This window comes from Rutidosis leptorrhynchoides, chromosome 3, assembly GCF_046630445.1.
Source record: "Rutidosis leptorrhynchoides isolate AG116_Rl617_1_P2 chromosome 3, CSIRO_AGI_Rlap_v1, whole genome shotgun sequence".
In the NCBI taxonomy this organism is placed as follows: Eukaryota; Viridiplantae; Streptophyta; class Magnoliopsida; order Asterales; family Asteraceae; genus Rutidosis; species Rutidosis leptorrhynchoides.
The window spans coordinates 215,379,173-215,404,391 of record NC_092335.1 but is presented as its reverse complement, the minus strand read 5'-3'; the positions used below and the strand labels follow the sequence as shown (position 1 = coordinate 215,404,391).

Below are 25,219 nucleotides of genomic sequence, written 5' to 3'. Positions count from 1 at the left end.
AATTCAATTGACTATATCTTTAAATCCGTTCATCGAAATCACACGACTTCTAAATGAAAAGTTGTTAATTTTTCGACAGCTTTCCAACGACATGCATATCATATACCTTATCTCAGTAGAACATGTATTAAATTTATGATCTATCATAAACTATTTAACGATGAAATTAAACATACAAGCATGCATAATCATATATACTCAGAGCACTAGTCAGGGATACACTATTAATATATAAAAGTTAAGTTATGAGTGCTCACGTATCAATATTGTGATTCAATATTGCAGGAAAGTACGTAGACGCAACGGAAATGATAAACACTAGATTGACCTCACGAGCATACCCCCGAACAATACCCATAATCTCCATAGCTATAACCCTTAATTTTCCTAACTCTATCCCACTCGAAAAACTCGTTTTGAGACAACTCGAGCATGACCTCATCGTAGTATTTTATGTATAATACTAATTATAATAATACTAATACTTCTAATAATATGATTAATAATAATAATATTAATCTTAGAAATATTAATAATATTTATATATAATATGTAGTGAGAGATCGAGAGAATAGAGGTGAATGAATTTGGCCAGCGAATGATCAAGCTTTATAACATTTTGTGAAATCAATCCCCATGCGATCGCATGGGGTTGATGTTATTTTGTTATGCGGTTGCATGACTTGTGTTGCCAGCTCAAGTTCGACTAATAATTCCTGCCGACACTCTTTTTTTTATATTTAATATATATAGTATATTTATATAATTAATTATATATTATATTATATTTACGTGCATAGTTAACCTATAATTTTAGTTCCAATGACTCGTGCGTTGTCACTCGACTTATGTCCAGGTTCCGGTTTCTCAAAAGTATTTTCGTACGTTAAGAAAACTTGCACTTTACGTTACGTAACTCGTACCCTTGACAAAATATAAACTAAAATCATTGATAAATTATGTTACACAAAGTATAACTTATACCTTTGAGTGTTATGGTCATTTGCTTCAATAAATCATTGTCTCGTTAATAAAATATATATGATTAATTTAAATCAAAACGTTTCGTATTCATTATTAATTAAAATCCAAAACATTTTTTGTATCCGTTTAAAATCTTATTACATTGTAAAATATATATATTTTAAAATAAAATTTGTACATTTATATATAGTTGAAATATTTATATAATATTTAGTTTTTCAAAAACAATTATATTTCATGGTATAATTTAGATCGTTTACGTTATAGAAAATATTATATCATATAACGTTTTCGTTTTAAAACTTAAATAGATATAGTTCATTTATGTACTAGCGTTTTAAATATTAATCGCATCACTAAGCGAGTGTTGTTATCGTTTACTTAACTAATTTGAAAACATATATATTTATGAATACGTTTTAAATACACGTTGCGAGTTATTTATATATTTAGTCCTATCAATTTCCATTTCGACCTATTGTATATATTCAATTTACATTATTTAAACAAAATCTTTTAAATAACTAAATTCTATTATATCGAAAAACGTTTTCGTTTAATAAAGTAAAGTCATATAATACATAAGTCATAATGGTTTCCAGTTTCTAACTTATAGTTCAATCGTGTATCGTATGGTTAAATCTAAAGGATAATCAAACGTATGCAATCATCTTAATGTAACATAACAAATGGGTTTATCTAGTCGACGAACCTTATCCGAATTATTTCTTCTATATAATCAATCATTATGAAAGTTAAATAATTAGCTTATCAATAGACACGAGGAAATTATTGTAAAGTATGTATTGGAGATCAAACAGAAATCTCCACTAACTTTTGTCTAACACTCGTTAATTGACACTTTGTTCTTTCTTGTGAATCACTTTACCATTTATTCCGAATATTGTTAAAAGAACAGATTTCTTAAATCATAGTGGACCTCATATCAGAGACCCGTAATCATAATCACAATGTATCTGATAATCCAATCATTTGGTATTATCTTTTACTTTCCGTCGATAAACATATATTGAAACTAATACGTTTCTGTAAAGTATTATTCATCAAGTATTTTGTTAACGATTACAAGTCATATAATAATTTCATAACTCATTTTCATATCAACCAAACCGTTAAATGTTTTATTAATATATTTCAATTTAATAATCACATATATGTATATATTCCTATATATCTATTTACACATAATTGTTCGTGAATCGTCAAGAGCAGTCGAAGGGTAATTGATTACATGAACACAGTTCAAAGTTTTTGAGATTTCAACATTACAGACTTTGCTTATCGTGTCGGAAACATATAAAGATTAAGTTTAAATTTGTTCGGAAATTTTCGGGTTGTCACATTTACAAACAACATTGCAAAGCATTCAATGCATCAAAAGTTCATATTTAAGTCTATCAAACCCTACCCCAAAATCACAAATTCAAATCATGTTAATGAAAGTTTTCCAAGTCATTCTACACATCAAATTGAAGCTAATGATGCTAGTAACACATTTAATACATGGACTTTTAACATCTAACAACATATGATCAACCAAAACTCAAGATTAATCAAGTCACTTTTCAAGTTCAAGCTAGTTACACTAAAACAACAAGAACGAGCATACAAATCATATATTCATGTTAGACTTGAGCCATAGACACTAACTAACACTTTTATAAGTCAAAAACATCAAGAACATAAAATCTAGTATTTTTAGAAAGTTACCCAAATGAGATGAAGTTGGTATGGATTCGAAGAGGAAGATGCAAGGATTCCGAATATGTAATTTGTTTGAGTTGATGCTTGCTAGATCTTGAATAGATGATGAATCTTTGTTTGGGATTTAAGAGGATTTGGATGTATCAAAAGAAGAAAGAGGTGGTGAATGAGTGAGTGGAGGAGAAATGGTTGACTAGTTGACCTAGTCACTAGTTTGCCCTTTGGCGACATTAGTCCCTCGAGTTTAAAAGCGGGTGCGCGAATTACCTAAATGAAATATTTTAAAAACACGTATCAACGGAAGATGTTATAATTATATATCGGACTTTAAAATAATTAAACGGAAAAAGACGGGATTTTACAATTGTTTTGATATGTGAGGTTTTATTGTAGGGTTAGTTTTTGTTTGTGCTACACGCGAGTTTTATGATCCGGTTGTTTATGGCTTGGTTTTAGTTAGCTTTTAATTCCTCTTTAGTGTTAAGGTTAGTTTACTGTTTTCGAGCATTATAGTTTTTTTGTGGATCTTTGTCCGTTTGTCGTTTCATCTATTGATGAATATATATAGTTATTTTAGCAAGCAAAAAAAAAAAAAAAAAAAAAAAAAAAAAAGTTGTTAAGCATAGTAGATTGTTGTTACTTGTATCGAACATTCTAGAACCCTAAAGTATAACTATACAACTAACCTCCAAACCCTTACTCTCTCAGTAGAACCTGAATCTTATCCATGGCGTCCTCAAGTTTCCTTACAGCAGCCATTGCTAAACCTTTTTCTTCAGTCGTTACAGACCTTCATTCTCCTAATTCTACCTCTACCAAATCCACAACGTTAGGTATTCTTCAACTTTCTCAACTTTGTAACGCTTCGTTATTGTTACTGTAATATTAATTCTGACCTTATTATTATCTAATTGATTAGGTTTACGAAGGAATTCACTCAAGGTTAATGCAATTGCGACCAAATACGAGCCTACCAAGGTAATTAATTACTCTGTATTTCATTCATAGCTTTATATATGCATAATATTTATTTATCATTACTATTAATTTCCATTTTAAATGTACCTAATTAATTGATTATGTATATGATCATATAGTATCTTCATCTGAATTTGACTGTTTTTTGCTTATAGGTTAAACCACAAGCTGATAGAGTACTTATCCGTCTCGAGGAGCTCCCTGAGGTAAATTATCTTGTGTTTAAGTTATCAATTATCTGGTTATACATTTTATTATATGTGTATGTATATATGTATATATGTATATATGTATATATGTAATTGTTCTACCAAGGTAAACTGCTTCGGTCTATTTTTTTTTAATGAAATTAAACTTTTAGCAAGCTTATGTTATATAGCTATTTTTCGGCGTAAACTTATAACCTACTCTGTCTCTTTGTGTATGCTTGATTTTTCTCCTGTATGATCAGAAATCTGCTGGTGGAGTTTTGTTACCAAAATCTGCTGTGAAGTTTGAACGTTATCTTATGGGAGAGGTGAGTCACAGCTCTTCCTGTATGCTTTTTACAAAACTGTTTCGCTTGTTTTGTGCGTAATTCTTATGTATTTGTATATTGAATCGACTTCTGTTTGTTCCAGATTCTCGCTGTTGGTACTGAGGTAGGGGACTTGGAGGCTGGGAAAAAGGTATGTTCGTGTGCGATTGTAGATAGCAATTTTGTGGTGGGGGTGTTACCGTTAATTGTCTAATGTGTTTCACTTCTTTTGCAGGTTCTTTTCTCTGACATAAATGCCTATGAGGTAATTATTCTTTATTCTTGTATTTAGCCACTATTCTTAGCCCATATAACCCACCCTCCTCATCCATGTATCGAAAAATTTGCGAAAAAAAATTATGAATTGTAATACATATTTTGAGGTTTCTTATTGACAAGTTTGTAAACATCCTAAGATAGCCTAGTGGTTGAGATCTTGATATCTTCACAAGATGTCTCAGGGTCAAACCTCACTACAAACATATCTTGGGTGGCTAGGGAAAGAGGCGAAAACGGTTACGGGATAACCCGGTTAGGCCGCGTAGATCTGAGTAAAGTTACTCGCCCTCGCCCTCCCCGGGTAGCTCGAACATGGAAAACCTTGTCCATTTCTTTTAGCAAGTATGCAAGTGATTATTAAGATGTCATTGCGTTAGAATTACAACTTTCTCTTCCTTGGGCTGGGCGGAAAAACGACTACGTTTATTCTAGAGTAGGCGAATAATTGTCTACATATCACCTTCACATACCCTTTTTTTTTTAACGGCCAAAATTTTATTAGAAAACGATCCCTAACGAGGCGCTAAGAGCGAAAGGAATTACAAAGGCATAGATAGCCAATAGTTCCAATTTAAAACTATATGTAATTTAGCCAACGAAAAGAAAAAGATCTAATTACATCAAAGATACAATTTCTGTGACAAAATGGCTCGTTAAGAGGATCACCTTCACATACCTCACATTTGTGGGTTTGAGAGTATTGTTGATGCATTAGAAATACAGCTTAAATTGTAGTTTATATTAACCTAAGTAACTTAGGGTCACTAACTGTCCAAGTTACCTATTTTATGTGCTAATTAAACACACGTGTATAGATCGTTGTGAGAAACTAATAGGGGTTCATAGAGGAGAGAGTATCATGTGTATAAATTGTTTTCAAAATTTGGTTAGCCCCATTTAGCTTTTCAAATCTGAAGTTCTGATAAACCCAAGTTCCTTTTTGTGACAATCATATGCCTATTTTGGTTCTCTGGTAGTGAAAATGTTGATATATGTAGTTGCAATTTATCTATATGACTGGATGGTTTATAAGTTTATATATATGTAATTACGAGCATGGGTTTGGGATTGAATACTGTATTCTATCATAATGTATCATGACAAACACTGACATTATCGGCAATTTTTTTTTTTTTTTTTTTTTGTTTTTTTTCAAACATTCGTCATGACATGGTTATGTGACTTGTAACAACAGGTGGATCTTGGAGCAGATGGAAGGCACTGCTTCTGCAAAGCGGCTGACTTGTTGGCTGTGGTTGAGTAGAAAATTATGAATTCTTCCCTAGAAAGCATCATAACTAATTTTAGTGAGCTTTGTTGCTTAATATTCAAAACAGCTTTGTTGTCAAGTAAAATGCAATTACAAGCATATCACGAATTTAGCAACTATATAGATGCATATTATCAGAAAGATTCGATTTAATCCAATATTCTGTTTAGACTTGCCTTAAATTATGAATCCAAACATAATCAACATTTAACATACTTTATTTTGACAAAAACATACATTTCCATTGTATTAGAACAATGGTTCTCCTGAACAATTAATGATTTTATACTTTAATACATAAACAGAAGTTACTAATGTAACATTACATTCAGAAGTAACACGATGTCCTCACAAGAGGCTGTGTCACAGATCCTCTCAAGATGGTCTAAGGGTTCAAATTTCACTTATGTATCTTGGGTGGATGGTCCTAATTTGTTAAAATTAGCACTTGTTCTTGACAAGATCCGATTGTGAAATACCATTTTTGTACCATGTCAGTGTCTCAACGCAGCTTTCCTCATGCTGACATTACGGGCCTAGAATCATCCCAATCAAACCAACATAGTAACACATGCGATAATGACCAATACAAGGTCTCGAATCAAAAGACTTCCGAAAAACTATCCAAATTCATACTCAAAAATGCAGTTGGAAGATTGGCTCGAGCTTTACTCACTCTGATGTTATCGTGACAGTAAACGTACTATGAAAAGCTACAAGTTAGAAGGATAAGGAGGCAAATATTCTGATAAGAGCTGTTATACGATTAGAAGGATAAGGAGGCAAATATTCTGATAAGGCAAATATTGCTGCTTCCCTGTTGACAACGTGGTGATTACTGATTTTTTTTCTACATTTTATACAATGTATTGTTATTATACAATGTAGCATGTACTGTTACTTTATAAATTACTAATGTAGAAGTGTAGTAGATCATATTCAGTTTCCTAAAGAGTTTGCTCCTTGTAAGATCATATTTAAAGATTTGAAGTTAAATAATATACGAAGCTAAGAAATCATGATTTAATCATGAATGCCAAGGACATTGCCTAAGTCAAACTGAAATTGGTGTGGTATAAATGAACTTACAAACACGGTCTCACGAAAAAGCAAACACAAAAACAGAGTTTAAGCGAGTTCACAAATGTCTCAATTAATAGAGACATGCAAAGGTTGATGAAGTCACAACTCACAAATGCTTCTAATTATTTTCCAGGTCAATTTTAGGATGACTTCAACTTATACAGCAAAATCAAACATCACGATGAGGCCAAAAACATGTGACATGAAGAAACTTGAGAGTTTTAGCTGGCCATTGGATGGTTATATACATACTCAATTGCGAGTGCACAAGAATCGATCTTGTCAGCTTCTTTGTCTGGAATCTCCAATTTGAACTCTTCTTCGATAGCCATTATGAGCTCCACGTTATCTAAGCTGTCCAGCCCTAGATCCTTTTGGAAATGAACTTCGGGAGTCACCTGCAGACGATTACAAATCAGCATATGCTTTAAGAAGCTTTTCATCATGAAAGTCATCATCAACTTGTATAGCTTTATAACCCAAATAAATTACTGATGAGCATAATGCAATAGTTATTCTTTATATAATATTTTTGATTGGGCAGCTTCTAAAGTAACTACAACTATGCATCATGCATGAACATAGTTTCAACAGAAATTGAACCGACAACATTTTCTTATCATCAATTGATAGAGATAAGTCATTAATTCAAGGTTTAGGGTCTTTTGGTTAGCATGTATGGCTAAATCTTGATGATCTAGTTTTTCATTATCAATTTGTATTTATTGCATAATTCACTTCACAACCAATTTTATTCATGCTACTCATTATATCTCTAGCCACATTGGAAGTATCTCTTGCTTTATCTTAATAGTTGAATTAAGGGGATGATTAATGGCTAATTTCCCTTACAGAACCATATTGTTTCTAATTATCCTAATAATAAATATCCAATATTCGTAATCGTAGCAGTCGCAATACATACCAACTACTCGATATTAATCTCTGTTTCTAACTAAAGAATGCTACATATAGTTTTGCTCAGACTCATCCAATTATTTCTACACTTAGATGTCGTAAAAAAGTTCAAAACATGGGTGCAAGTATAGCCAGAATATAAATGTCATGAACACAAACACTATAATTTACCCTTTTAATAACAGCGTATCTAACAACTTACGATATGAAACCCCACAAATTTCTGTGACATAATTTACATGGAACATCAAAGATATGGGAACACTGAATATAAAACTAGACATGTTCTAATGCAATATTCAAAGACACTTCAGTGCATTAGCGTAGATGACAAAGCACATACTTCAACTTAATTTTCATATTGAGACTCTTGGTTAAACATGTATGCAACCCCATGCTTTTGACGTGGATCAGAACCATGTATACTCAAAAATGATTTCTTTATAAGAATACAGAAATAATCATTTTTTAGAAAGGTAAGTCTCTATTATTGAGTTTGTATATCAGTAAGTCTTTCATTTCATGGTTTCGATTTTCAAGGAATTGTAAGCAATAACAAAAGCATTTCAACACATAACACACACATAATTATCGAGCGGATTAACGTGAAACGCATTTTCAAATCACCTACAACACCATTCTAAAATTGTTAAAACAACCTGACTTTTATAATAACACATGTTGCAGGGAAAAAAAATTAACATTATAATCATTGATATAGCAATATTGTTATAGAAAATGGCAAAAAGCCATTGGTGAAGTCATTTATTCGAAATCAAAACAAGCATACATTTACTAAGATCCTTAAAACAACCCTTTCACATATCAATTCCACAAGTACTAATTCAAACTCATCAAAGCCTAAACTAAACATAGAATATTCAGCAAGCAACTAGATATTCAGCTCGATGATTAATCTAATAATAGCTAACTAAACACACCGATTCAAAACAGTATCTAAAACTCTTATTTCAAATCAGCATTTTAACAATCTACTTATCCACTTCACAGTTAAAATCACAAAATAAATCAGTTCAGTACTTCAGTTAACATCATCCTTATTGTATACTTTCAGATCTATATACATATACATCAATGTCAATCATTGATTCATTTCCATAAATATATAAACCTTTAACTTAATTAGGCCAAAGTATACTCAAACAAACTCAGATCAAGATTTAGAACCCTCACAATAACACAAACAATTTCAAAGTTCTTACAACACTAAAATTAAATTATCTGCAGTTAACACTAAATTAGGTTAAAGTAAAATTAAGCAAACTCAGCTCAACGATTAATCAAAAATCATAACTAAGATCTGATGTAAAGACAAATTAATATCAAAATCAGATAGAGACTACCTTAGATGGATCAACTTTAGGAAAACTTTTAACGATATCGAGGATTCTATCAATAACTTGACTTTTTTCGAGATGATCATCGTGAGATGACATTGCTCGAACGGCAGTGGTTCGGTGAATCCATGACGGTGTTAGAAGCTTAGATCCATTAGCGACCACCGGGATCCGTACGTGGCCTAGAATTGCTCTTCTCAAAGCTGACGTCATTTTTAGTTTTTCTACACCTTCTTCGATAATTTCTGTCTGTGGAGTGAAAAAATAAGATTGATTTCAAGTGATATGATTGTAGTAAGGCCCATTGGTCTAAATTGTTTACTCACAAGCCCAACCCAGCCAGCCCAACCGGTCCTATACAATCTTATGCCCCGGACGAGTCTGGAAAAAAGGTGCCCTCTCGTAAACAAAGAATCTCTATCTCTATATATACATTAAAAGAGAGTCTTGATTAGCTAATAAATATTTTCAAAACTCTCTTAATTACCATTAGATTAGAAAATTACGCACCCTTTAATCCAACGGTTCTTAATCATCCACTAAAAATGTTAGCTAATAAATCACTTTAGATACACTCTATCTCCAAAATACCCTTTAATTCTAAAATAAACTGGAGTAAATTAACAAAGAAGGGGTTAATGTGTAGTGACCCGAACTTTTCCATGTTTATATATATTAATTGAGATTGATATTTACATGATTAAATGTTTCCAACATGTTAAGCAATCAAACTTGTTAAGACTTGATTAATTGAAATATGTTTCATATAGACAATTGACCACCCAAGTTGACCGGTGATTCACGAACGTTAAAACTTGTAAAAACTATATGATGACATATATATGGATATATATATAGTTAACATGATACTATGATAAGTAAACATATCATTAAGTATATTAACAATGAACTACATATGTAAAAACAAGACTACTAACTTAATGATTTTTAAACGAGACATATATGTAACGATTATCGTTGTAAAGACATTTAATGTATATATATCATATTAAGAGATATTCATACATGATAATATCATGATAATATAATAATTTAAAATCTCATTTGATATTATAAACATTGGGTTAACAACATTTAAAAAGATCGTTAACCTAAAGGTTTCAAAACAACACTTACATGTAACGACTAACGATGACTTAACGACTCAGTTAAAATGTATATACATGTAGTGTTTTAATATGTATTTATACACTTTTGAAAGACTTCAATACACTTATCAAAATACTTCTACTTAACAAAAATGCTTACAATTACATCCTCGTTCAGTTTCATCAACAATTCTACTCGTATGCACCCGTATTCGTACTCGTACAATACACAGCTTTTAGATGTATGTACTATTGGTATATACACTCCAATGAACAGCTCTTAGCAGCCCATGTGAGTCACCTAACACATGTGGGAACCATCATTTGGCAACTAGCATGAAATATCTCATAAAATTACAAAAATATGAGTAATCATTCATGACTTATTTACATGAAAACAAAATTACATATCCTTTATATCTAATCCATACACCAACGACCAAAAACACCTACAAACACTTTCATTCTTCAATTTTCTTCATCTAATTGATCTCTCTCAAGTTCTATCTTCAAGTTCTAAGTGTTCGTCATAAATTCTACAAGTTCTAGTTACATAAAATCAAGAATACTTTCAAGTTTGCTAGCTCACTTCCAATCTTGTAAGGTGATCATCCAACCTCAAGAAATCTTTGTTTCTTACAGTAGGTTATCATTCTAATACAAGGTAATAATCATATTCAAACTTTGATTCAATTTCTATAACTATAACAATCTTATTTCAAGTGATGATCTTACTTGAACTTGTTTTCGTGTCATGATTCTGCTTCAAGAACTTCGAGCCATCCAAGGATCCGTTGAAGCTAGATCCATTTTTCTCTTTTCCAGTAGGTTTATCCAAGGAACTTAAGGTAGTAATGATGTTCATAACATCATTCGATTCATACATATAAAGCTATCTTATTCGAAGGTTTAAACTTGTAATCACTAGAACATAGTTTAGTTAATTCTAAACTTGTTCGCAAACAAAAGTTAATCCTTCTAACTTGACTTTTAAAATCAACTAAACACATGTTCTATATCTATATGATATGCTAACTTAATGATTTAAAACCTGGAAACACGAAAAACACCGTAAAACCGGATTTACGCCGTCGTAGTAACACCGCGGGCTGTTTTGAGTTAGTTAATTAAAAACTATGATAAACTTTGATTTAAAAGTTGTTATTATGAGAAAATGATTTTTATTATGAACATGAAACTATATCCAAAAATTATGGTTAAACTCAAAGTGGAAGTATGTTTTCTAAAATGGTCATCTAGACGTCGTTCTTTCGACTGAAATGACTACCTTTACAAAAACGACTTGTAACTTATTTTTCCGACTATAAACCTATACTTTTTCTGTTTAGATTCATAAAATAGAGTTCAATATGAAACCATAGCAATTTGATTCACTCAAAACGGATTTAAAATGAAGAAGTTATGGGTAAAACAAGATTGGATAATTTTTCTCATTTTAGCTACGTGAAAATTGGTAACAAATCTATTCCAACCATAACTTAATCAACTTGTATTGTATATTATGTAATCTTGAGATACCATAGACACGTATACAATGTTTCGACCTATCATGTCGACACATCTATATATATTTCGGAACAACCATAGACACTCTATATGTGAATGTTGGAGTTAGCTATACAGGGTTGAGGTTGATTCCAAAATATATATAGTTTGAGTTGTGATCAATACTGAGATACGTATACACTGGGTCGTGGATTGATTCAAGATAATATTTATCGATTTATTTATGTACATCTAACTGTGGACAACTAGTTGTAGGTTACTAACGAGGACAGCTGACTTAATAAACTTAAAACATCAAAATATATTAAAGGTGTTGTAAATATATTTTGAACATACTTTGATATATATGTATATATTGTTATAGGTTTGTGAATCAACCAGTGACCAAGTCTTACTTCCCGACGAAGTAAAAATCTGTGAAAGTGAGTTATAGTCTCACTTTTAAAATCTAATATTTTTGGGATGAGAATACATGCAGGTTTTATAAATGATTTACAAAATAGACACAAGTACGTGAAACTACATTCTATGGTTGAATTATCAAAATCGAATATGCCCCTTTTTATTAAGTCTGGTAATCTAAGAATTAGGGAACAGATACCCTAATTGACGCGAATCCTAAAGATAGATCTATTGGGCCTAACAAACCCCATCCAAAGTACCGGATGCTTTAGTACTTCGAAATTTATATCATATCCTAAGGGTGTCCCGGAATGATGGGGATATTCTTATATATGCATCTTGTTAATGTCGGTTACCAGGTGTTCACCATATGAATGATTTTTATCTCTATATATGGGATGTGTATTGAAATATGAAATCTTGTGGTCTATTATTATGATTTGATATATATAGGTTAAACCTATAACTCACCAACATTTTTGTTGACGTTTTAAGCATGTTTATTCTCAGGTGATTATTAAGAGCTTCCGCTGTCGCATACTTAAATAAGGACGAGATTTGGAGTCCATGCTTGTATGATATTGTGTAAAAACTGCATTCAAGAAACTTATTTTGTTGTAACATATTTGTATTGTAAACCATTATGTAATGGTCGTGTGTAAACAGGATATTTTAGATTATCATTATTTGATAATCTACGTAAAGCTTTTTAAAACCTTTATCTATGAAATAAAGGTTATGGTTTGTTTTAAAAATGAATGCAGTCTTTGAAAAACGTCTCATATAGAGGTCAAAACCTCGCAACGAAATCAATTAATATGGAACGTTTTTAATCAATAAGAACGGGACATTTCAATTGGTATCCGAGCGTTGGTCTTAGAGAACCAGAAAATTTGCATTAGTGTGTCTTATCGAGTTTGTTAGGATGCATTAGTGAGTCTGGACTTCGACCGTGTTTTCTTTAAAAATGATTGCTTAACATTTTTGTTGGAAACTATATATTTTTAACATATGAATATTATGTGATATATTAATCTCTTATCGTGTTTGATATTATGTGATAGATGTCTACCTCTAGAATAAGTCCCATTGACTCACCTAATAATAATGAAGAGTCAAATGTAAATTGGAATGATTCGTGGACTGATTCACAAGTTCCCGAAGAGGAACCGGAAGAAGAGTCAGAACCGGAAGAAGAATCGGAACCGGAAGAAGAATCGGAACCGGAAGAAGAAATAGAACCGGTGGGGGAAATAATAAAACGGTTAAGTAAAAGAGAATCCTCAACCAACCGACCAAGGTTAATTATGTTCAATGGTGTTTCCGCCAAGGAAGCAAAATATTGGGAGGATTACCAATTCTCCGATGAATCGGATTCCGACGAGAATTCCGATGATGTTATAGAAATTACCCCAACTGAATTTAAAAAGGCAAAAGAAAATAATAAGGGAAAGGGCATAAAAATAGAGAAATCTAATTCCAACCCCGATGAACTTTATATGTATCGTCAACCCCCGAAGTCCTTAAGTTGTAACAATGACCCGGGAACCTCTAAACCACCAGGTTTTTCTAAACCAATGTGGATAACGACGGCTCGTATTAGGGGAACATCATATATCCCTAGAAACTTGGCAAAACGAACCAAAACCGAACAAGAAGAAACGAGCGAGTCGGAATAAGATAGTTATATTCGTGTGGTGTAATATATGTAATATAGTGTGCTTATGCTTTATGATATATGTAAAAATTGCTTGTATTAATAAGTATTTTTTTATGAATCTAACTCTTGTCTATTTTACAGTATAAAAACACAAAATGGATAGACAACCCAATATTTTAAGAGACCTACCCGGAGACATGATTGATGAAATCTTGTCTAGAGTCGGTCAGAATTCCTCGGCACAACTATTTAAGGCGAGATCAGTTTGTAAGACATTCGAAGAACGTTCCAAGAATGCCTTGGTTTATAAAAGGCTTTCATTCGGAAGATGGGGAATATCACATTGGGAAATCCATAAGTTACGATGTGTTTACTTTGACACATATATTGCGGGGAACCCAAATGCTATTTTACGCAACGGGTTACGAAATTATTTTGACTCAGTATATCCGAATATAGGACTTCGTGATTTAGAAAAAGCGGCTAACATGCAACATAAAGAAGCATGTTATGCTTACGGGTTAGTAATGTTCGCTTCTCACCAAAGTGAGAACAAGAACATCGGGCTACAACTATTAAACAAAACGTTCCCACAAGTGACGGAGTCGGTAATTGGGGTAAGAAATGAGGTTTTTAGGTTATTACGAGACTGTTGGTCATTACGTAACCCTCGTCCCTTTGATGACGTTACAACACGCTGTCTTATCAACGGCCATAACGGTTATGTTCCACAAGACCAAGGATGGGAAGTAGTCCTAGTAAAACCAGAATGCATGACTTGTTTCTGGACGTATGAATTACGTGTCTTTATTGCCTTTGCTGAACGACTTGTGTACTAGCTAGAATTATCTTCACAACTATCTTGTATCAAAGTTATTGTGTGCTATATTTCATGCTTTATGTAAAATAAGCGGTATTGTAAGTTTGTAAAATATTGTGTAAAAGTTTGAACGCGAAATATTATTATAATCAGTTTCTCATATAGAATTGTAATAGTTGAATTGTATATTAGCTACTAAGTATGAACTTAACGGGTAGGTACTACCCGAATTTAAACTTATAAAACGCTAATATGAAGAAAAAGCTTTTATAAATGAGTTCATATTATGCTACGAAATACTATTAACTACTCTTAATATTCTGTATGATTAACTTGTTCCATTTGACTATTTTGAAGGAAATGGCACCGACTACTCGACACACCGTGAATATGAATGAAGAGGAATTCCGTACTTTTCTAGCTTCAAACGTAGCCGCAGTACAGGCTGCGCTACATACCAACAATAACCTTGGATCTGGCAGTACAGGAAATCGTGTAGGATGCACCTACAAAGAATTCACTGCCTGCAAACCTTTGGAATTTGATGGAACCGAAGGACCGATCGGATTGAAACGGTGGACCGAGAAGGTCGAATCGGTGTTTGCCATAAGTAAGTGTACTGAAGAGGACAAAGTGAAGTATGCTACGCATACCTTCACAGGTTCTGCGTTAACATGGTGGAATACCTATCTAGAGCAAGTGGGACAAGACGATGCGTACGCACTACCGTGGTCAGCATTCAAGCACTTGATGAACGAGAAGTACCGTCCCAGAACCGAGGTCAATAAGCTCAAGACAGAACTTAGAGGGTTACGAACCCAAGGATTTGATATTACCACGTACGAAAGACGATTCACAGAATTGTGCCTATTGTGTCCGGGAGCATTCGAAGATGAGGAAGAGAAGATCGATGCGTTTATGAAAGGATTACCGGAAAGAATCCAAGAAGATATAAGTTCACACGAGCCCGCCTCCATACAACAGGCATGTAGAATGGCTCACAAACTAGTGAACCAGATTGAAGAAAGAATTAAAGAACAGACTGCTGAAGAGGCCAATGTGAAGCAAGTCAAAAGAAAGTGGGAGGAAAACGGTGATAAGAATCACCAATACAACAATAACAGCAATTACAACAATAATCGCAACAATTATCTCAACAATCGCAACATCAATCGCAACTACAACAAACGGCCCAACAACAACAACAACAACAGCAACAGCAACTACAACAATCATCCCAACAACAATAATAACTGCAACAGCAACAACAATCAGAAGCAGCTATGCCAAAGGTGTGAAAAGTATCACTCGGGGTTCTGCACCAAATTTTGCAACAAGTGTAAAAGAAATGGTCATAGCGCGGCGAAGTGTGAGGTCTACGGACCAGGGGTTAATAGATCGAAAGGAACAAATGGTGTCGGAACGAGTAATGGCGGAGCAAGTAGTGTCGGAGCAAGTTATGCCAATGTAGTTTGTTATAAATGTGGAAAACCGGGCCACATTATTAGAAATTGCCCGAACCAGGAGAACACGAATGGACAAGGCCGCGGAAGAGTTTTCAATATTAATGCGGCAGAGGCACAGGAAGACCCGGAGCTTGTTACGGGTACGTTTCTTATTGACAATAAATCTGCTTACGTTTTATTTGATTCGGGTGCGGATAGAAGCTATATGAGTAGAGATTTTTGTGCTAAATTAAGTTGTCCATTGACGCCTTTGGATAGTAAATTTTTACTCGAATTAGCAAATGGTAAATTAATTTCAGCAGATAATATATGTCGGAATCGAGAAATTAAACTGGTTAGCGAAACATTTAAGATTGATTTGATACCAGTAGAGTTAGGGAGTTTTGATGTGATAATCGGTATGGACTGGTTGAAAGAAGTGAAAGCAGAGATCGTTTGTTACAAAAATGCAATTCGCATTATACGAGAAAAAGGAAAACCCTTAATGGTGTACGGAGAAAAGGGCAACACGAAGCTACATATTATTAGTAATTTGAAGGCACAAAAACTAATAAGAAAAGGTTGCTATGCTGTTCTAGCACACGTCGAGAAAGTACAAATTGAAGAAAAGAGCATCAATGATGTTCCCATTGCAAAAGAATTTCCCGATGTATTTCCGAAAGAATTACCGGGATTACCCCCACATCGATCCGTTGAATTTCAAATAGATCTTGTACCAGGAGCTGCACCAATAGCTCGTGCTCCTTATAGACTCGCACCCAGCGAGATGAAAGAACTGCAAAGCCAATTACAAGAACTTTTAGAGCGTGGTTTCATTCGACCAAGCACATCACCGTGGGGAGCTCCTGTTTTGTTTGTCAAGAAGAAAGATGGTACATTCAGGTTGTGTATCGACTACCGAGAGTTGAACAAACTTACCATCAAGAACCGCTACCCACTACCGAGAATTGACGACTTATTTGATCAACTACAAGGCTCGTCTATTTATTCAAAGATTGACTTACGTTCCGGGTATCATCAAATGCGGGTGAAAGAAGATGATATTCCAAAGACTGCTTTCAGAACACGTTACGGTCATTACGAGTTTATGGTCATGTCGTTTGGTTTAACTAATGCACCAGCTGTGTTCATGGATCTTATGAACCGAGTGTGTGGACCATACCTTGACAAGTTTGTCATTGTTTTCATTGATGACATACTTATTTACTCAAAGAATGACCAAGAACACGGTGAACATTTGAGAAAGGTGTTAGAAGTATTGAGGAAGGAAGAATTGTACGCTAAGTTTTCAAAGTGTGCATTTTGGTTGGAAGAAGTTCAATTCCTCGGTCACATAGTGAACAAAGAAGGTATTAAGGTGGATCCGGCAAAGATAGAAACTGTTGAAAAGTGGGAAACCCCGAAAACTCCGAAACACATACGCCAGTTTTTAGGACTAGCTGGTTACTACAGAAGGTTCATCCAAGACTTTTCCAGAATAGCAAAACCCTTGACTGCATTAACGCATAAAGGGAAGAAATTTGAATGGAATGATGAACAAGAGAAAGCGTTTCAGTTATTGAAGAAAAAGCTAACTACGACACCTATATTGTCATTGCCTGAAGGGAATGATGATTTTGTGATTTATTGTGATGCATCAAAGAAAGGTCTCGGTTGTGTATTAATGCAACGAACGAAGGTGATTGCTTATGCGTCTAGACAATTGAAGATTCACGAACAAAATTATACGACGCATGATTTGGAATTAGGCGCGGTTGTTTTTGCATTAAAGACTTGGAGGCACTACTTATATGGGGTCAAAAGTATTATATATACCGACCACAAAAGTCTTCAACACATATTTAATCAGAAACAACTGAATATGAGGCAGCGTAGGTGGATTGAATTATTGAATGATTACGACTTTGAGATTCGTTACCACCCGGGGAAGGCAAATGTGGTAGCCGATGCCTTGAGCAGGAAGGACAGAGAACCCATTCGAGTAAAATCTATGAATATAATGATTCATAATAACCTTACTACTCAAATAAATGAGGCGCAACAAGGAGTTTTAAAAGAGGGAAATTTAAAGGATGAAATACCCAAAGGATCGGAGAAGCATCTTAATATTCGGGAAGACGGAACCCGGTATAGGGCTGAAAGGATTTGGGTACCAAAATTTGGAGATATGAGAGAAATGGTACTTAGAGAAGCTCATAAAACCAGATACTCAATACATCCTGGAACGGGGAAGATGTACAAGGATCTCAAGAAACATTTTTGGTGGCCGGGTATGAAAGCCGATGTTGCTAAATACGTAGGAGAATGTTTGACGTGTTCTAAGGTCAAAGCTGAGCATCAGAAACCATCAGGTCTACTTCAACAACCCGAAATCCCAGAATGGAAATGGGAAAACATTACCATGGATTTCATCACTAAATTGCCAAGGACTGCAAGTGGTTTTGATACTATTTGGGTAATAGTTGATCGTCTCACCAAATCAGCACACTTTCTGCCAATAAGAGAAGATGACAAGATGGAGAAGTTAGCACGACTGTATTTGAAGGAAGTCGTCTCCAGACATGGAATACCAATCTCTATTATCTCTGATAGGGATGGCAGATTTATTTCAAGATTTTGGCAGACATTACAGCAAGCATTAGGAACTCGTCTAGACATGAGTACTGCCTATCATCCACAAACTGATGGGCAGAGCAAAAGGACGATACAAACGCTTGAAGACATGCTACGAGCATGCGTTACTAATTTCGGAAACAGTTGGGATCGACATCTACCGTTAGCAGAATTTTCCTACAACAACAGCTACCATTCAAGCATTGAGATGGCACCGTTTGAAGCACTTTATGGTAGAAAGTGCAGGTCTCCGATTTGTTGGAGTGAAGTGGGGGATAGATAGATTACGGGTCCGGAGATTATACAAGAAACTACCGAGAAGATCATCCAAATTCAACAACGGTTGAAAACCGCCCAAAGTCGACAAAAGAGCTACGCTGACATTAAAAGAAAAGATATAGAATTTGAAATTGGAGAGATGGTCATGCTTAAAGTTGCACCTTGGAAAGGCGTTGTTCGATTTGGTAAACGAGGGAAATTAAATCCAAGGTATATTGGACCATTCAAGATTATTGATCGTGTCGGACCAGTAGCTTACCGACTTGAGTTACCTCAACAACTCGCGGCTGTACATAACACTTTCCACGTCTCGAATTTGAAGAAATGTTTTGCTAAAGAAGATCTCACTATTCCGTTAGATGAAATCCAAATCAACGAAAAACTTCAATTCATCGAAGAACCCGTCAAAATAATGGAGCGTGAGGTTAAAAGACTTAAGCAAAACAAGATACCAATTGTTAAGGTTCGATGGAATGCTCGTAGAGGACCCGAGTTCACCTGGGAGCGTGAAGATCAGATGAAGAAGAAATACCCGCATCTATTTCCAGAAGATTCGTCAACACCTTCAACAACTTAAAATTTCGGGACGAAATTTATTTAACGGGTAGGTACTGTAGTGACCCGAACTTTTCCATGTTTATATATATTAATTGAGATTGATATTTACATGATTAAATGTTTCCAACATGTTAAGCAATCAAACTTGTTAAGACTTGATTAATTGAAATATGTTTCATATAGACAATTGACCACCCAAGTTGACCGGTGATTCACGAACGTTAAAACTTGTAAAAACTATATGATGACATATATATGGATATATATATAGTTAACATGATACTATGATAAGTAAACATATCATTAAGTATATTAACAATGAACTACATATGTAAAAACAAGACTACTAACTTAATGATTTTTAAACGAGACATATATGTAACGATTATCGTTGTAAAGACATTTAATGTATATATATCATATTAAGAGATATTCATACATGATAATATCATGATAATATAATAATTTAAAATCTCATTTGATATTATAAACATTAGGTTAACAACATTTAAAAAGATCGTTAACCTAAAGGTTTCAAAACAACACTTACATGTAACGACTAACGATGACTTAATGACTCAGTTAAAATGTATATACATGTAGTGTTTTAATATGTATTTATACACTTTTGGAAGACTTCAATACACTTATCAAAATACTTCTACTTAACAAAAATGCTTACAATTACATCCTCGTTCAGTTTCATCAACAATTCTACTCGTATGCACCCGTATTCGTACTCGTACAATACACAGCTTTTAGATGTATGTACTATTGGTATATACACTCCAATGATCAGCTCTTAGCAGCCCATGTGAGTCACCTAACACATGTGGGAACCATCATTTGGCAACTAGCATGAAATATCTCATAAAATTACAAAAATATGAGTAATCATTCATGACTTATTTACATGAAAACAAAATTACATATCCTTTATATCTAATCCATACACCAACGACCAAAAACACCTACAAACACTTTCATTCTTCAATTTTCTTCATCTAATTGATCTCTCTTAAGTTCTATCTTCAAGTTCTAAGTGTTCATCATAAATTCTACAAGTTCTAGTTACATAAAATCAAGAATACTTTCAAGTTTGCTAGCTCACTTCCAATCTTGTAAGGTGATCATCCAACCTCAAGAAATCTTTGTTTCTTACAGTAGGTTATCATTCTAATACAAGGTAATAATCATATTCAAACTTTGATTCAATTTCTATAACTATAACAATCTTATTTCAAGTGATGATCTTACTTGAACTTGTTTTCGTGTCATGATTTAGCTTCAAGAACTTCGAGCCATCCAAGGATCCGTTGAAGCTAGATCCATTTTTCTCTTTTCCAGTAGGTTTATCCAAGGAACTTAAGGTAGTAATGATGTTCATAACATCATTCAATTCATACATATAAAGCTATCTTATTCGAAGGTTTAAACTTGTAATCACTAGAACATAGTTTAGTTAATTCTAAACTTGTTCGCAAACAAAAGTTAATCCTTCTAACTTGACTTTTAAAATCAACTAAACACATGTTCTATATCTATATGATATGCTAACTTAATGATTTAAAACCTGGAAACACGAAAAACACCGTAAAACCGGATTTACGCCGTCGTAGTAACACCGCGGGCTGTTTTGGGTTAGTTAATTAAAAACTATGATAAACTTTGATTTAAAAGTTGTTATTCTGAGAAAATGATTTTTATTATGAACATGAAACTATATCCAAAAATTATGGTTAAACTCAAAGTGGAAGTATGTTTTCTAAAATGGTCATCTAGACGTCGTTCTTTCGACTGAAATGACTACCTTTACAAAAACGACTTGTAACTTATTTTTCTGACTATAAACCTATATGTTTTCTGTTTAGATTCATAAAATAGAGTTCAATATGTAACCATAGCAATTTGATTCACTCAAAACGGATTTAAAATGAAGAAGTTATGGGTAAAACAAGATTGGATAATTTTTCTCATTTTAGCTACGTGAAAATTGGTAACAAATCTATTCCAACCATAACTTAATCAACTTGTATTGTATATTATGTAATCTTGAGATACCATAGACACGTATACAATGTTTCGACCTATCATGTCGACACATCTATATATATTTCGGAACAACCATAGACACTCTATATGTGAATGTTGGAGTTAGCTATACAGGGTTGAGGTTGATTCCAAAATATATATAGTTTGAGTTGTGATCAATACTGAGATACGTATACACTGGGTCGTGGATTGATTCAAGATAATATTTATCGATTTATTTCTGTACATCTAACTGTGGACAACTAGTTGTAGGTTACTAACGAGGACAGCTGACTTAATAAACTTAAAACATCAAAATATATTAAAGGTGTTGTAAATATATTTTGAACATACTTTGATATATATGTATATATTGTTATAGGTTCGTGAATCAACCAGTGGCCAAGTCTTACTTCCCGACGAAGTAAAAATCTGTGAAAGTAAGTTATAGTCCCACTTTTAAAATCTAATATTTTTGGGATGAGAATACATGTAGGTTTTATAAATGATTTACAAAATAGACACAAGTACGTGAAACTACATTCTATGGTTGAATTATCAAAATCGAATATGCCCCTTTTTATTAAGTCTGGTAATCTAAGAATTAGGGAACAGACACCCTAATTGACGCGAATCCTAAAGATAGATCTATTGGGCCTAACAAACCCCATCCAAAGTACCGGATGCTTTAGTACTTCGAAATTTATATCATATCCGAAGGGTGTCCCGGAATGATGGGGATATTCTTATATATGCATCTTGTTAATGTCGGTTACCAGGTGTTCACCATATGAATGATTTTTATCTCTATATATGGGATGTGTATTGAAATATGAAATCTTGTGGTCTATTATTATGATTTGATATATATAGGTTAAACCTATAACTCACCAACATTTTTGTTGACGTTTTAAGCATGTTTATTCTCAGGTGATTATTAAGAGCTTCCGCTGTCGCATACTTAAATAAGGACGAGATTTGGAGTCCATGCTTGTATGATATTGTGTAAAAACTGCATTCAAGAAACTTATTTTGTTGTAACATATTTGTATTGTAAACCATTATGTAATGGTCGTGTGTAAACAGGATATTTTAGATTATCATTATTTGATAATCTACGTAAAGCTTTTTAAAACCTTTATCTATGAAATAAAGGTTATGGTTTGTTTTAAAAATGAATGCAGTCTTTGAAAAACGTCTCATATAGAGGTCAAAACCTCGCAACGAAATCAATTAATATGGAACATTTTTAATCAATAAGAACGGGACATTTCATAATGAACATTCATTCATTCATTCACGACACTAGAAAAAACAAAACCCTAATCCACTCATCTTCAATTATTCCTGAATCACCGATTCACCGGAACTTCTTTCTCCCACCATAAAATTATCCAACGATCCAGCTATGAAATCAAATCAATTCGGAGCAGATTGTGTATTTCAATCCATCGTCAATAACCATAGATGAATCCCAATGAACCAGATTTCAGATCGGTTTGCAATTTTGATTTTAAACTCTCTTCCTGTCAAACTATAAATCGATGATTTCAGTTAAAATGTCTGATTGAATTGTGAGTTTTAGGTTTTAAACATCAGATGGTGATGGGTGATGATCGGGTATTGATATTAAATTACTCAAGATATTAGGGTCTGTATATATATAGATATTAGGGTCTGTATATATATAGTGTTAAAGTGTTAATGTTTGATTTAAATAATCTAACCTTTTATATTTTCCCTTTCTAAACTGATGAAGCAACGCCAAATATAGGTTATGAATTTGAAGATGAAGAAGAAAAAACCAAAGGATATATATTCGCAATTCACTTGAAGTTCTAGAGGCAACTATTGTCTTCTTTTAAGGCCTGTTTCTAAAAAACCCCAATTTTGTACGTCAAAAGTATGATATTATTAAACATGATATTATTAAAATTAGGTTTCTTCGTGTTCTTGATCAGATGCCGATTGACAATATACGTTTTCGATGATTAAAATCACATCAAAACCTCGAAGTCGTTTTGTATCAGATTAAAATTAGGGAACTTCAAATCAGATGCAGTTCGATAACACCATCTCTCTAGATACGATTTGATGTTTCTTATTTATTCGTCTTACTAAATTGATTTTGTTAGGGTTTCCGATTCACTAATTCGGTTTGAATGTTTTGCAGTTTCGATTTCAATTTTGGGTTTAAAAATCATGCACGAAAGTTTTTTTTAAAATAAACCTCGAATCTGATATGAAACAAAATTCAAACTTTAGTATTCATGTAACTCAATCTGGGATATTGACTTCTTAGTAATATTAATTTTATACAATATGGAATATGCCATTATTATTTTTTCAATTATGTTTAGGACTTTGAAGTCAACAGATGCTCCAACTCACGTCTGATCTTAACCTTAAGAACAGTAATCAACCCATGGAATTGGTGGATGACAACAATGTAATATTTTTTTAATACTGTTTTATTAAAACTTTAGATAAAGAGTTACTATTATTATATAGTTTGCCCCATAGTATCATATCATGACATGGAATTGGTGGATGATATAGTTTGCCCCATAGTATCATATCATGACACTGATGTGTCGTATATCGTAGTTAGGTTATTTTCCCTGTAATTATAGTGAAAGGATGTATATTTCTGATACTTCATTGATGTACTCTGTTTATCATTTTCATAGTCAAAAGAAGATTGTGAACTGTTAAGCCCGAGACAGGACGGGATACCTACAAGTTTGAAAATAAGAAATGTGTCTCTTAATTATACAAAAGTCGAAGAGGTTATATGTAGTGACTACTGAATCATTTAAGTTGTTTCTTGAAATTGATTCAATAAATAGTTAAATACCCATGTTACACAATGCCAATTACTTTATCACATATCGATTGACGTCCTTACTCTTTGAAATGTATGACTTTTTGCAACCTTCAGTGTAAAGAATACTAACATTTGGTTATTTATCATATTTACTTACAGATTGTTCTTCACTGATTCTACCACAAAATGGTAACAATTCAGCTTGAAAATATTGTTTTCTACTTTTATTTTTATCTGCTCCAGTTTTGATTGTTGTCGACATTTGTTTATCAACTTACCGTATAATGTCCTTACTATTTGAAATGAACAAATAGCCGGTTTCTGAGGTGTTATCTCACCAGTTTCGCTTCTTCCATGACGAAATACAAAATACAGAAGAAATAATAATTATGGTAAGATTCGTCTCGTCCTATTTCTCCAACACATTTATAATTCGATCTATCCATTTTAAATCATTGTTTTATACTTTTACGATTTATATGTTCATTTTCGTTCCATTTTCTATATCAAAACGATATAATTTGGAATGGATGAACAATCTATGTTGTTTGGATTGTTACAAATTAATCTTTTATAACGAGTGGTTCCTGTTGTGTTTCTAATCGTGTTCAACGGGAGTTGTCATCCAGTAGTATGCTTGCTCGACAACAAAATACAGGTACGTTGTTGTTAATGTTCACTATTTTTATGAGTTTTATGCAGTTAGACACTTGAGTGGTTTTAGCTATAGCAGTTTATTTGATTAATATAGTGGTTTTGCTGGTCTTGGGTCCAAACGGGTTAAGCTTGATTAGTCTCAGAAAGGGTTCAAACAG

General features: G+C 33.3%; 2 protein-coding genes across 2 annotated transcripts; one reads left to right on the top strand and one right to left on the bottom strand.

Moving 5' to 3' along the window:
- Nucleotides 1-3,387: 3,387 nt before the first annotated feature.
- Nucleotides 3,388-5,935, top strand: LOC139897208 (10 kDa chaperonin 1, chloroplastic-like). The gene is made up of 7 exons (XM_071879874.1): nt 3,388-3,542; nt 3,629-3,687; nt 3,843-3,893; nt 4,139-4,204; nt 4,308-4,355; nt 4,440-4,469; nt 5,679-5,935. The coding sequence occupies exons 1-7, from the start codon at nt 3,437-3,439 to the stop codon at nt 5,745-5,747; spliced, it is 429 nt and encodes a 142-aa protein (XP_071735975.1). The 5' UTR covers nt 3,388-3,436; the 3' UTR covers nt 5,748-5,935.
- An 868-nt stretch (nt 5,936-6,803) lies between these two features.
- On the bottom strand, nt 6,804-9,374 carry LOC139897207 (acyl carrier protein 1, mitochondrial-like). The gene is made up of 2 exons (XM_071879873.1): nt 9,119-9,374; nt 6,804-7,234 (listed from the first exon to the last, which is right to left on the bottom strand). The coding sequence occupies exons 1-2, from the start codon at nt 9,323-9,325 to the stop codon at nt 7,058-7,060; spliced, it is 384 nt and encodes a 127-aa protein (XP_071735974.1). The 5' UTR covers nt 9,326-9,374; the 3' UTR covers nt 6,804-7,057.
- Nucleotides 9,375-25,219: the final 15,845 nt, after the last annotated feature.

Coding starts and splice junctions, on each gene's coding strand:
- LOC139897208 (XM_071879874.1), top strand. CDS start 3,437: ATGGCGTCCTCAAGTTTCCTTACAGCAGCCATTGCTAAACCTTTTTCT. Junction 3,688..3,842: donor CCAAATACGAGCCTACCAAG/GTAATTAATTAC, acceptor TTTTGCTTATAG/GTTAAACCACAAGCTGATAG. Junction 3,894..4,138: donor GTCTCGAGGAGCTCCCTGAG/GTAAATTATCTT, acceptor CTGTATGATCAG/AAATCTGCTGGTGGAGTTTT.
- LOC139897207 (XM_071879873.1), bottom strand. CDS start 9,325: ATGACGTCAGCTTTGAGAAGAGCAATTCTAGGCCACGTACGGATCCCG. Junction 7,235..9,118: donor CTAAAGTTGATCCATCTAAG/GTAGTCTCTATC, acceptor AATCGTCTGCAG/GTGACTCCCGAAGTTCATTT.